Source organism: Marmota monax, unplaced genomic scaffold (assembly GCF_021218885.2).
Source record: "Marmota monax isolate L192 unplaced genomic scaffold, Marmota_monax_Labrador192_F-V1.1 WCK01_AAM20220418_F8-fsc00061, whole genome shotgun sequence".
NCBI classification, from domain to species: domain Eukaryota; kingdom Metazoa; phylum Chordata; class Mammalia; order Rodentia; family Sciuridae; genus Marmota; species Marmota monax.
Genome location: NW_026695230.1, coordinates 15,300,934 through 15,313,448, shown reverse-complemented (window position 1 = coordinate 15,313,448; position 12,515 = coordinate 15,300,934). Strand labels below are relative to the sequence as shown.

Sequence of the window (12,515 nt, the reverse complement as noted above, 5' to 3'; positions counted from 1 at the left end):
TGCATAATTGTGCTGATGCTTAATCATCAGTTTCTGGAAGGGAAGAAAAAAAAATATATATATATATATACCTCCTTTGAGAGAAGTTAAGCTGCCATTGGAAGGTAATTGGAAATTCTTTGTCAGAACTTGCTGCCTCTCTTGTTAAGTGAGAATATGTTCAGTCTGTTTCTAGATCTCCCACTTATGGTAAGTTCTGAAAGAATTTGTTGTCAAGAGCTAAAAAGCTCTAGTGGAGAGGCATAAAGAAAATGTTGCCAGAGAATCTCTCTTCACCATTTTGAGAGAGAATGTTCAGGATAAGGAAATAGAACCAGCAGCACTGTCTACTTGTAGGTAGAAGTTTACACTGTCATCAAGGAGAATCCATAAAGAAGAAAGTTGCCCAATTAGATGTGCAAAATAAAGGAAAATAAAAAGGACAACCACGAAATTTCAAAAGAAAGCAGGAAATACAGAATACCCAGGCTGATTTTCTTATTCTCTGCATATGGAAAACAAGAGTAAAAGTCTGTAGGTCACCAGACCACAAAGTGCCACCGCCAGGCCTGATAGGGACTGAGCCCATCCTAGAGGTCATGGACTTGGAGCCAGATGAGACCTTCGATTACCTATTTAATCTGACACATGAAAATACTAATTTAAACAGTAAAAAATGAGATGTGACACAAAGAAGTACTGGTAAGACCCAGAGTACTGGATCTAGGGTAATATCTTCATTTTAGTTTAAGTTCTAACACTCATAATCTATGTAACCTTGAGTAAGTCAATAATTTTTCTCTGTCAGTTTGTTATCTGTCAAAGAAGGAAACTGAATTATATGAATTTAGAAATAACACAATAATATAATTCTAAGGTACCTGATATTACAAGGATCATTAAAAAATGTATTAGCCAGGCACAGTCGTGCACACCTGTAATCCCTGTAATTGGCTGGGGAAGCTGAGGTGGGAGGATCACAAATTCAAAGCCAGCTTCAGCAACTTAGTGCAGTCCTAAGCAACTTAGTGAGATCCTCAGTGGTTAAATGTCCCTGGGTTCAATCCCTAGTATCAAAATAAAAAGCATTAGTGTAGTCTAACTGCTATAACAAACATCCCCAAATCTCAATGGCTTAATAAATTAAGAATTTCTTTCATGTCACAATCCAATGGCTGATACATGGTGATGGTGGTAATGCTGGGTGTCTGTTTGGTGGAGAGATACTCCCACACAGTTATTTAGAGGCTGAAGGTCCTGCCACCAGTCTTTGAGTAGCTCTATTATCACCTAGTAGTACTTCTGGGTTTTCTCCAAGATCATCACATAGAGCCAGCAACCAAAGAAAGAGAGTGCAGAGGATGGTGCTGGAAATTGTTTTAGGTCACAGGCCTGGGATATATAATTCCCACCAATAGTCCATTGGCCGAAAGTATGTAACATGTTGTACCTAACTGCAAAGGAGTTCTATCTAGCTATGTGCTCAGGAGTAAAAGGAAAAACAATTTGGTGAACAGAGAGGTCTCTGCTACAGTTGGTTCTTCCGATCACCTAATATTGGCTTTGCTGTTCCTCCCCCCATGGAGAATACGGTACTCTAGTCTCAAAGGAGGAAATCCAAGGTTATATCCTGCTCAAAGTACACGATATCTGTTATTCTCAGTCTTCCCTATCAGTTTTGGCAGTGGCACTTTGCTGTCTGGTGACCTATGAACTAAGCAAGTTATATACTACCCCCGTGCCCCAATGTGATTGTAAAACAGGATGGCCTCAATAAAATTTCCCAGGGGTGAAGGGAAGAATGGGAGTCACAGCAGTCAGCAGGCCATAGTATTCTGGACTACCAATGAAGGTATACTATCAAGGTCATTTTTATAGGCTGGATGTGATTTGAATGTTCCCCAAGGATCCATTGTGATTAAAGGCTTGGTCTCCAGGATGTACTATTTTGGGAAGTAGTGAGTCCCTTGGGAGGTCCTTAGGACATTGGGTATGTAAGGCATTTCTCATGCAACGCCTTTGGGTAGTTCTCCTGAGTGGGTTGTTACGTAAGAAGCAAGCCTGGCCCTGCCGTCCTTTCTCTCTGCTTCTTGGACAGACATGCTCCAACACACACTCTTGCCATTGCCACCTGCCATTCACCAAGAGGTCTCCACCAGAAATAAGCTTACGTAGGCACCTTGCCCTTAAGCCTCCAGCACTGTGAGCAAAATAAACTTTCTTCATAAGTAGTCTGTGTCAGATTTTTCATTATGATGGTGAAAAGTACATTAACACAGTCATATCAGTTTTCTATTGCTGCATAACAAATCACTACAGATTTAGAAGCTTAAAGCAACACCCAGTTATTATCTCATAGTTCCTGTGGCTCAGAGTCTGGGTGGGCTGTAGCTGAGCTCTGCTCTGGTTCTCACCAGACTGAAATCAAGATATCAGCTGGGGTAGGCTCTTACTGGAGATGCTGGGGAAGAATCCACTTCTAAATTCATTCAAGTTGATGGAAGAATTCATTTCTTTGAGTTTATAGAAATAAGATCCTGATTTCCCAGAGGCCCTTCAGTTTCAAAACAGTGATTTTTTTAGCTTGCAGAATTGAAGGAGTTTTTCAGTCCTTCTCATCTCTCCAATTTCCACTCCTAAACAGAGCAAGCTCTCTGCTTTGAAAGGCTCATGTAACTACACTGAGTTCACCTGGATAATCTTCTATGTTAAGTTCAACTTACCATATAATGTGAAAGTTATGACATAACTTAAAGAGTTATATCTCATTTTCAAATGCTCTAGGGATTGGGGTGGGCATCTTTGGGAACCCATTTTAGAAATTCTGCCTACCACCGTGACCCGCCCTTGATTAGCTCCCGATTCTACTTTGAAACTCCAGTGTCCACTGATCTCTGTGGCCCTTGTTTTCTTTCTAGGAGGCCTTTCATCATATATTTTTATTGGCCTTATTTGAAGCAGCTATTATGGAGCACACCTTCTCACTGGCCTAAGCGCTGGATCTCAATGGTGGTTTTCTGAAGAGGTTTTCAGTTCTGGCTTATGTTTCTTTGTAAATATGATTCCCTCACAAATATAGATTTATGATCTATTTGCTTCCATGTGCCAATAATCATAGCCCAAATCCTCTGTCAGGATTATTTTCTAAATCTGTTTCTGCTTTACCTGTCCCAATACTTTCTTGTGGCTAACCTAACTTCGTTTGGAACCACTAATGGGAGAGCCACATCCTGCATCTATTCTTTTCCATAAGGCTAAGTTGGTCTGTTCAACTGAGACATTTTAGTGGTTCTTTTTCTCTCTAACTTGTATTTAGTTTGTTTGAGATATAGAAGGAATCAGGTTTTCTAACCCTTAAGTCCCTACAAGTTCTCTATATTGTTTTTTATTTCTGCTTCAAAATAGGCAATTCTTTCCTAAGTGCTTCTCTTTCTTTCTTTTATTTCTTTTTTTTAAGTTACTTTTTTAGTTGTTGATGGGCCTTTTAAAAAATTTATTTACATGGTGCTGAGAATTGAACCCAGTGCCTCACAAATGCTAGGCAAGTGCTCTACCACTGAACCACAATCCCAGCACCGCAAATGCTACCTTTTCTTGAAATAGCTTGTCAAAGGCAGACAATAGAGGCTCACATATTCCAATGCTTCTGTTCTTCCACTCACTTCTTCTAGAATTATAAGGTACCCATGGAATGCCTTTCAAATTATCATGGGTAGGACTTCACCAAATGTTTTTGTTTTATTCACAACATGGGCCATTATCTTTCCAGCTCCCCAAATTAGCTTGTTGTTTAATACTTGACTGTTAAACCACTTTCTCAAATTTTAAAATTTTATTATTAAACCACCCCTATTTCAGGTACAAATATATACATTCTTCAGGATAGGTAAGTTGCTGTAAAAAACTTTCTTGATTTTTAGTGGCTTAACACACTAAACTTTTACTTCTTACTCTTGTCACAGTTTGATGTTGTAAGTACGCATCAGAGACCTGCTCCATTCAGGGGTTCTGCTTATCTTATCAGGCTTCAGACGCCTCCTCAGAATCCTCTGATTTTGAGCAGTAGAAAAGAGAATGAACAAAGTGTGGAATATTAGGCAGAAGAGTTTGTTTTTAGGACACTAGATCCACATGGTCCACATTCCCCTGAGAGGGGTTGGAGGGATAGGGAAGGGGCATGGGGTTAGAAATGATGGTGGAATGTGATGGTCATTATTATCTAAAGTACATGTATGAAAACATGAATTGGTGTGAATATACTTTGTATACAACCAGAGTTATGAAAATTGTGCTCTATATGGGTAATAAGAATTGTAATGCATTCCGCTGTCATATATAAATTTAAAAAAAGAAAAATGGAAATAGGGTTGGTGAAAACTTTTTCTATCACATAGTAAAATATATTAATGAAAAAAATCATATATGAGGAAGAAACAGGAAACTAGAACCAGGAATGGGCAAAGAATGAAGGACAGGAATTGATCCAGCCCCTGTGAGGTAAACTCATATTACAATGACCCAATGGTTGCCTTAATGGTTTGGATATGAGATGTTCTTCAATTAGCTTATGTGATAGATAATGCAGGAATGTTCAGAGGTGAAATGAATATGAGAATTGTGACCTAATCAATTGATGAATTATTGATAGATTAATAATTTGAAAGAATTATTCTACAGGGTGGTAACTGTAGGCAGGTGGGGTGTGGATGGAGGAAGTAAGTCTCTGGGAGTGTGCCCTTGGGGATTATATCTTGCTCCCCTGACTTCTCCCCTCTCTCTGTTTCTTGGGCGCCCTGAGCTGAGTAGCTTTTCTCCATCACACTCTTCTGTCATGATGTTCTGCCTCACCTCAGGCTCAGAGCAGTGGAGTTGCTGACTCCACTCAGTACTTTTTCAGTACTGAGCCTCTGAAACTGTAAGCTGAAAATAAAACTTTCCTCCTTTAAATCCTTTAAGTTGCTACTGTCAGGTATTTTAGTCACAGTGATAAAAAAGCTGACTAACACAGCTGGGGACCTCTGGCTTGGTTCTGGGAGGAACTCATATCCAAAGGAATCCTGTTCAGGTTTGGAATAAGATTGTGGCTCCACTCCATAAAATGAAGAGGCATTTGGCTGCTGCCAAAGGTTTAGAAATGTGCTTTTATTTTTCAAACTCAGGTATGTGACACTTTATAGTTCAATGCTAGCACACCTGTGTGAGGCTTAACAACATTAGCAACTGACAGCCAGTGATACACAAATCCAGCGTCTCCCTTCCCGTTTGACTCTGCCAGGCTGTTCATGGGGAGCAGCACACACGACTTTGCGGCAGCCAGAAAGTGAAGGACTTTCAGGAGGTGAGGTCAACAATGATGCAAACCACACATCACTTTGTAACTGAAGGTAGGCAACCAGACATCTAAGGCTCCAGCAGCAATGTCAGAGGCATTTTGAGGGGAACTTTATTTCAGATCAATGTCATATTAGAAATACAGGTCTTCTTCCCTTTCACAACTGCTTTGGCAGCAGATACAACTTCTTCAGGTTGATCTTTGCTTCCAGAAAAAAACAGACTGATGAGTACTTTTTCAGCCATGCCTATGTAAATATGGCTACTCTTATGCTCCCTTTTGGAGCGTCCTCTTCCTCAACTTTCCTTACTCACAAATGGAGTATTGTGGGCGAGGGCTTGTGTCTGAAGTTCTCTGAGGGCCTTTCTGTAGGGGAAGCTGGAGGTGCAGAAGCTATCAGCACCAGCTCTCCTTGCCTTATCTCACCTGGAAACAGGGATGGGAACCTTATGCCAAGTGGGCAATGGGCCAACTCAGCCTAGTCCTTTTTTATGGGGGGCTGAGATTGGATGTTGGCCATTTAGAGTCTTGTTCTACAGCTATTCTCTCTGGATCTCCATTCACAGCCTGCCTTTGGCTCTGAGGGCCTTGTGTAACTAAAGCTTCTTCAGTTGTATCTGTGCCTGTTGGAAGAGGCCAGGTAAACCATCCACCCATGTCTCCAAAGTCCCTCCACTTTGTCTGTACCTCTTTACCTTAATGGCACATCCTTGGTCAACCCTGGTTTGGGCTTCTCTCTCAGTCATTTTCCAGCCACTGTAAAGGACACCCCCTTCAATAAACATGCAGTTTTAAAGTGGGGTCTAGACTAAAGGTGACTATTTGAAGGGAGTGATTGTGTTGAGCCCATCCTTGAACTTGGAAACAGTGTTGCTGCTAGCCTGATTGCATTCCTGCTCTTCACAGAATAGCCTGAGAAATATTAAAACAAGCTCAGGTCAACAAAAATGTGACTCTTCTCGTAGAGATGGAGGTGGTGCTGGTGCTGGTACTGGGAAAAATGCAAAAATCTCAGCAGTCCCAGGGTACTCTCCACCACCTTAAATGTTCCACTTCTTCTTTTGACCAAAATTTAATGACCCCCTCCCAAGCATCAGCCACCATGTTAGGTACCTACCCAACAGATGGGTAAGACATGGTTCTTGTCTTTGAGGAAAAATGCTTGGAGGAACAGATAATAGAAATAAATTATGGTGATAGATGGTGGGTATAGGTAAATAATGAAAATACTTAAGAGCCAGAAAGCACAGAGGGTATGAACCATTATTTTGGGTGTAGGGAGAGTGTGGGAAAAAGGTCATTAAAGCCTGTATGGAGGGGCGATTTTTGCACTTGGCCCTAAAGAGTGAACAAAAGAAAATAACAGCAAGAGAAAAACTAATCACTGAAGGTCTAGAACAGCATAATTTGGGAAGCAATAGTTTGGGAAACAGCCATAGTTTGGGAAGCAGAGGTGCCTTGGAAGAGCTGAAGGACCAATTGGGTGAGTGAGATTGGAAGGACAGGCATCCAGCTAGGAGACCACTGGAGAAGCAATATAGTGCGGGGGGTTAAGGGTACAGTCCCTGGAAACAGTCCACCCTGTTTGGAGAGCTAGCTCCATGATTTACTGTTTGTTCTTAACAAGTTATTTACCTTTTTTTGTGCTTTAGTTTCCTTATCTGAAAATGGAAAGAATAATATCCATCTCAGAGTTTTTTTTTCCCCCTTGAGGACTAAACGAATTAATATTCTCAAATAATACTGAGAATAGTTCTTGGCTCAGAGTAAGTTCTATATGAATGTTGGCTGCAAAAGTAAATAATAGCAAACAAAACCTAAGGCAACCACATAGAACCCATACTGAAGCCAACACCCACCACTACCACCAAACTGATGAGGGCTGATGAAGGCAGTGGCTGAAAAGGGGGGGAGTGACATCAAATTGGAGATTTGCTCCTTCAGCTCTGTGCTGAACAATTGGGAATGCTCTGGAGCGTATGCGAGGTTTGGAAATCCTGTTGCAACGGAAGCCCAAAAGTGCAATTTCCCCCTTGCATGTGGCCTCCCTAGAGCGAAACCTTGAAGCTAAAAGCACACCATTTCTCCTTGCTCACTTGAGAGGTGGGTTAACTACTTTCAAAGGGAGAGAACAAATAGGAAACAGACTGTGCTGTACAGCAGCTTAGAGTTGGCATCTGACGTGGAGACCAGCAAGTCTGCCATAGAAGCCACAAGTTTTCAGTGCTTTTCAAACATCTTCATTCTGTGTGGATAGTTCACTGTACAGGTGCTGTGACTGCCCCACACTGAGTGAAAATCTATGGGTTGGCTTGACACGCATCGTATTTCTTTAGAGCACACTTTTGGAGGGTTGTTGGCTTCGTGCACACGCGTGTTGTGGGTGTTGTGTTTGTGTACAGATGCACAGACCTTGATTTGCATCTTCCCATATTTCATTTCAAGCACTGAGCTAAATCCGGCCTGTCCATTTTTCTGAGAAACCTTTCCTATTCTGTGAAAAGAAACTGATTCTGAAGGGGAAAAGGAGAGGCCAAAGGAATGTTATGGAAAATGAGATGGGAATTGGGAACATATTCACGTGTGACTGGGAATTCTAGGTCTGACTCTTAGGGCCACTGTTAGCTGTTCAGCACAATTCTTCCTGGTACCCAACTGTTGAGAGGAAAAGGGGAGAGTGAGCTTCTTACTGTCCCCCAGTGAAGGTGTATTAATTCTCCCTAGCCATCTGAGCTAGGATCAGGAGTCCTTCCCTTTGCCTAGACTTCCTTGGTGACAGTCACTTTTTCATCCACCAGATGCTTTTCCAAGCAGGTTTGTTGATCCTCCAAGAACATCAAGTTACTGTGGTCTGAATAATTCCCACAGTGGTGCCAAGTGTGAAGAGAAGCCCTCCTCATCCCCCAACGGGAGGGATGGCAGGATGTCCATGGACCTGAACCTGATGCACTAGACTTGGGGACAAGGTGGTGGCTGATGTCTTGGAGCAGGGCATTGGCTAGGAATCAGGTTTCCTACTGCTCTGTAGGCTGCTCATGCTGGAGTCCTGAGCTCCACCAGGAGTCCCTTTGGGCTGCTGAGCAAGTGGATCTTCCAAGGGGCCCATCAGCCTGCTCCACACAAGAGTTATAGGAATTGTAGAGTCCCAGCACAACAGTCAAGACCAGCATCACTGCAGCCATCATCCAGATCACTTGCCAGTGCTGACACAGTTTGGGATACATGACTTGTAAGAAATGGACCAATTCTTCAAGTTTGCTGTCAATGAAAAAACAGGTGGAGGGCTTAGTATATTGGGCCAATGTATGATGCCCAGACCCATGCTCTCTGTCTGGGGATTCCTCCTATGCTATCCAGAGCAGTGGTTCTCAGCTATGCATGGGTCTTGGCAGCAGTTTTTCAAAATACCTCAGGCCTACTGAATGAGAATCTCCAGAGTTATGGTCTAGGAATCTATAGTCACATTTCCCTAGATGGTTTTGACACCACTGGTCTATAGCATTGATGGTGAGAGCTACTGGTCAGGAACATTCTATTACTTGTTTGATTATTCACCCATTCACACATGCTCTAATCTATTCATGGGATGATCACTGATATCTGCACTCTCTTGATCCCCAGAGTGCAAGGTTGGCTGATCCATACTCCCATGGATCAGATAGCACCAGCATGCCACTGCTCTTAGCTTTATTAGCTATCCGTTCCAAGTTCTAACCTGTACCCTGCATCAGTGCTAAGAAGCATAACTCATTGTTCTCAGTTCCATCTCCAACTGTGTCCAGAGAGGAAGAACTGTGCTAAGCTCTCAAAAGCAGCTTGATTTTCCACCAGAAGGCCTGTTGCTGAGAAGAAGGGAGCTCTCAGGTAGAGTTAGTAGAGAGTGGAAAACTTGCCATGAATTGAAAAACTCAACTCCTTAGAAAGGGGCCAAATGCTCAGAATGTTTGCCTCCCATATTAAGGCCTTAGGGAACAGTGAGTTGTTTCTTGTACATGTGAGAACCCCATCAGATCATTTCAGGCACAATTTAGCAATAAAAAAAAGAGCATGCTGGCTGATATGAAAACTACTAGCTATTTTCACAATTATTGAGAAGGTAGAGCTTGGAAATGCAAGCCTTATTTCCTTTCAGTCCTATTTAGATTCTTTTGATCCTTTTAAGATATGACTGGATGCCAAAATGGAGTCACTCTTTGGAGCTATATTTTCATGCCCCCAAACAGGTTACTAGAGTGGGAAGAATCCCACCCTAACCCTATGTTAAAGTGAGACTACAAAGGAGGTTAAGTCCTGGCTTTGGTGGTGCACACCTGTAATCCCAGCAATTCAGGAGCCTGAGGCAGGAAGACCACAAGTTCAAGGCCAGCCTCAGTAACTTAGAGAGGCTCTAAGCAACTAGTGAGATCCAAAAATAAGGCATAAAAAGGACTGGTGATGTAGCTCCGTGGTAAAGCACAACTGGGTTCAATCCCCAGTAGCAAAAAAAAGACCTCACTTTGTGACCCTTAGGTAGTTATCCATTTCTGGTCTATAAGAGAAGTCAGAGATTAAATTAGGTTAGCATGATCAAATTGTATTTTCATGTATGTATGAATATGCCACAATAAATTACCCATCATCCTGCACAATTGAGATGCAACAATAAAGAGTTAGATTAGAAAAAGAATTCCTATGGAAGTCAATTTTTTGGTTGTTGTAAATAAACTTGTTTTCTTAGAGTTAAGAGTAAAATAAAGGAACCTGTCTAAATATCATTTTAACCTTGTAGAGTGACTTGAAAAAATGTCAGGAAAAAGACAAAGTTTCATGTCACACATCATAAGTCTCAATTGTTCAATGTCTTATCAATGCCAGATGTATTCTCTGTTTGAATATTGTTAACATGTTGGATTGACTCACCCACACTTGTTTTAAACCAATCCTCCAGAAAGCAATGCTTATAACAGATTACATTATGGCATATAACAGAGTAGAAACTCAGGAAAAAAAAGACACTTGTGTTTCATGTTGAATCTCTATAAGGGGCCAGCTGCTGGACTTAGCTTTTATGTTTTTAAAATGCACTAAAATAGGACGTGGAATTTTTAATAACTTCTGACCTGGCTTGTTAGTGAGGTACCAAAGTTTCATGGCCACAGGATCATGTTTGAGAGCAGGTGTCTGCAGGCAACTGTGTGTCTAAGAGGCTCAGGTGGACAAGGATCACCTGGCATTGAAGACAACAGCTCTTGAGGCTAATATGATAGCAACCTCAGCCCTTATGGAGAAGATGACACCACACTGCTAGGCCTGAAAAGCTGAAGCTACATCCTTGTGCTGAAGGACGTAGACCCTTCTGAGGGCTGTGCTCACACCTGGTATCTGTCACCTGATGAAGAGGTCTTTTCTCAAAACCAAAAAGCAAATCCAAGGGGGAGCAGAAGTTGGGAGACAGAACAAGCTCTCTCAGGATCAGAATGATCAAGAGGACACTCTTGAGTGATGGATGCTACAGGTGGTCATTGCCAAGTACTTATAACCAGCTGGCAGAAATGGACTCCAGGCAAAGCCTTATTTCCCCTGTTATGAAATGGAAGGGGGTGACAATTGCCTGAGATCAAAATAAGCTAGATAAATACTGCCTGTGCTTTGTAAACTTTGTTTATATTCCTTGTACTCTCTCTGTTTATTTCTCTCTCTCTCTTTTTTTCCTCAGTGTTTGGTAGCGTTAGAAGTTCTAGCCTGTCTTCACTGTATTCAGGATGCCAAAGGAAGGGCTTGTCTGGACTTGGGCTTGATGACATTAAAGAGAAGAAAGGCAGTGTGATGGCCTAAAAGATAAAATCAGAGGACCCCCAAGAAGGAGGAGCCATAAGGAGAACAGCATCTAGCTGCTTGAGGTTCCTTCAGGAGAGGCCATGTGTCCCAGCATTGGGGAAGCACTTCCCCAGCTCTCCTAGATGCCATTTCCCTTGAGCAATGAGGTTGACTCAGGCAGGCTGAACCCTCTTGGTTGAATCTTTCCTTGGTTTTGGATTGTTCCTGAGTCAGGCTGAAAAATGAGCTGATCATGACTAGGCTGGGAGGGAGTCTATTCAGGATCCTTTACTCTCTCTCAGCTTATAAGAGCTCTTGATTGCTGTCTGTCCTGCCCATGACCACCTCTGACCCCTCAATTCTTGCAAATATTCCATTGTGAACTATTTTTTGCACTTAATTTCCTCTACCACCTCTCCATCTTGAGTGCCCTCTTGGTCTCTCTGTTGGCCATACTGGGGCCCCAGACCTACTACTGCCCTGGACTGACATTTCCAGAGATTTTGTGCAATTCAGCAAATAAATGAAGCATAATCCATTTTCAGTAAATCTCAGGTCTCCACACACAGCTTCCCACCTGCTTCTCGGGTCCTTTTCCTCTTCCTCAGTTTCTTCTACCTCCTCAGGTTCCTCAGGACTCTCACTCTTCTGTTCTTCTTCTTCTTCCTTCAGGCCTTGAAGTTCTTTGGTCTGCTTTAGACCTTCCTGATATCTGGAAGGCAAAAAGGAACAACTGGATCTGGAAGGGCCAGGCATGGAGGAGCATCCTTTCCTGAGTTCCTAGGGGAGGGGACTTGAGCACCTCCATTAATGATGCACTTCCTGTGATTCCACACAACAGGAAAAAGCTGGGAAGCTTCACTGAACCCCAACGTGGCTCATGTCAGTACCATTTCCCCTCACTCCTCAGTCATCCTTCCTGTTTATGTGACACTGTGACAAACTGACAGGGAAAAAAAATGCGGGCACAGGGTCTCCTGGATTCTTATCCTACAAAACATACTGTAGAGATAAGATTGCATTTGTTCTCTGTGTAACCCTTGGAACTTCATCTTCTCATTGGTAAAACAGAGAGGGTGAATCCCCATCTCAGAGGGCACAGGACAGTTTTCAGAAGTGCCAGGGCTCAGCCTAGAGGAGTAGTCGGTAAATATTCACAAAACAATGGAGGAGTTTGCCCCCACACATTCTGAGGGTAGGTAACAGTTGTAGGTGAAAAGATAGGCTTTCCCAAGAGAACCTTCTGATTTCCTTCTCCCAGGATCAGTATTGTCCTGAACATATGTTTACTTGTCCTATAGCATGGTGCTTAACTTAGTGATTTGGCTGGAACAGTCCCCCCACTATGTGTGACTGCCACACAGATGCTCCGGGGTTCTGATGGGCAGGAAGCTGTATCTCCCTCAGG

General features: G+C 42.5%; 1 protein-coding gene across 6 annotated transcripts in view; it reads right to left on the bottom strand.

The window, feature by feature from the left end:
* Positions 1–5,102: 5,102 nt before the first annotated feature.
* Positions 5,103–12,515, bottom strand: part of Irag1 (inositol 1,4,5-triphosphate receptor associated 1) — a 119,240-nt gene continuing 111,827 nt past the window's right edge. For all 6 annotated transcript variants that reach the window (XM_046438036.2, XM_046438037.2, XM_046438042.2 and 3 more), the window contains 2 exons: positions 11,685–11,819; positions 5,103–8,569 (listed from right to left, as the gene is read on the bottom strand). In XM_046438036.2, the coding sequence (XP_046293992.1) occupies positions 8,326–8,569; positions 11,685–11,819 (379 nt within the window). In that variant the 3' untranslated portion in view covers positions 5,103–8,325. The remainder of the gene's footprint in view (positions 8,570–11,684; positions 11,820–12,515) is intronic.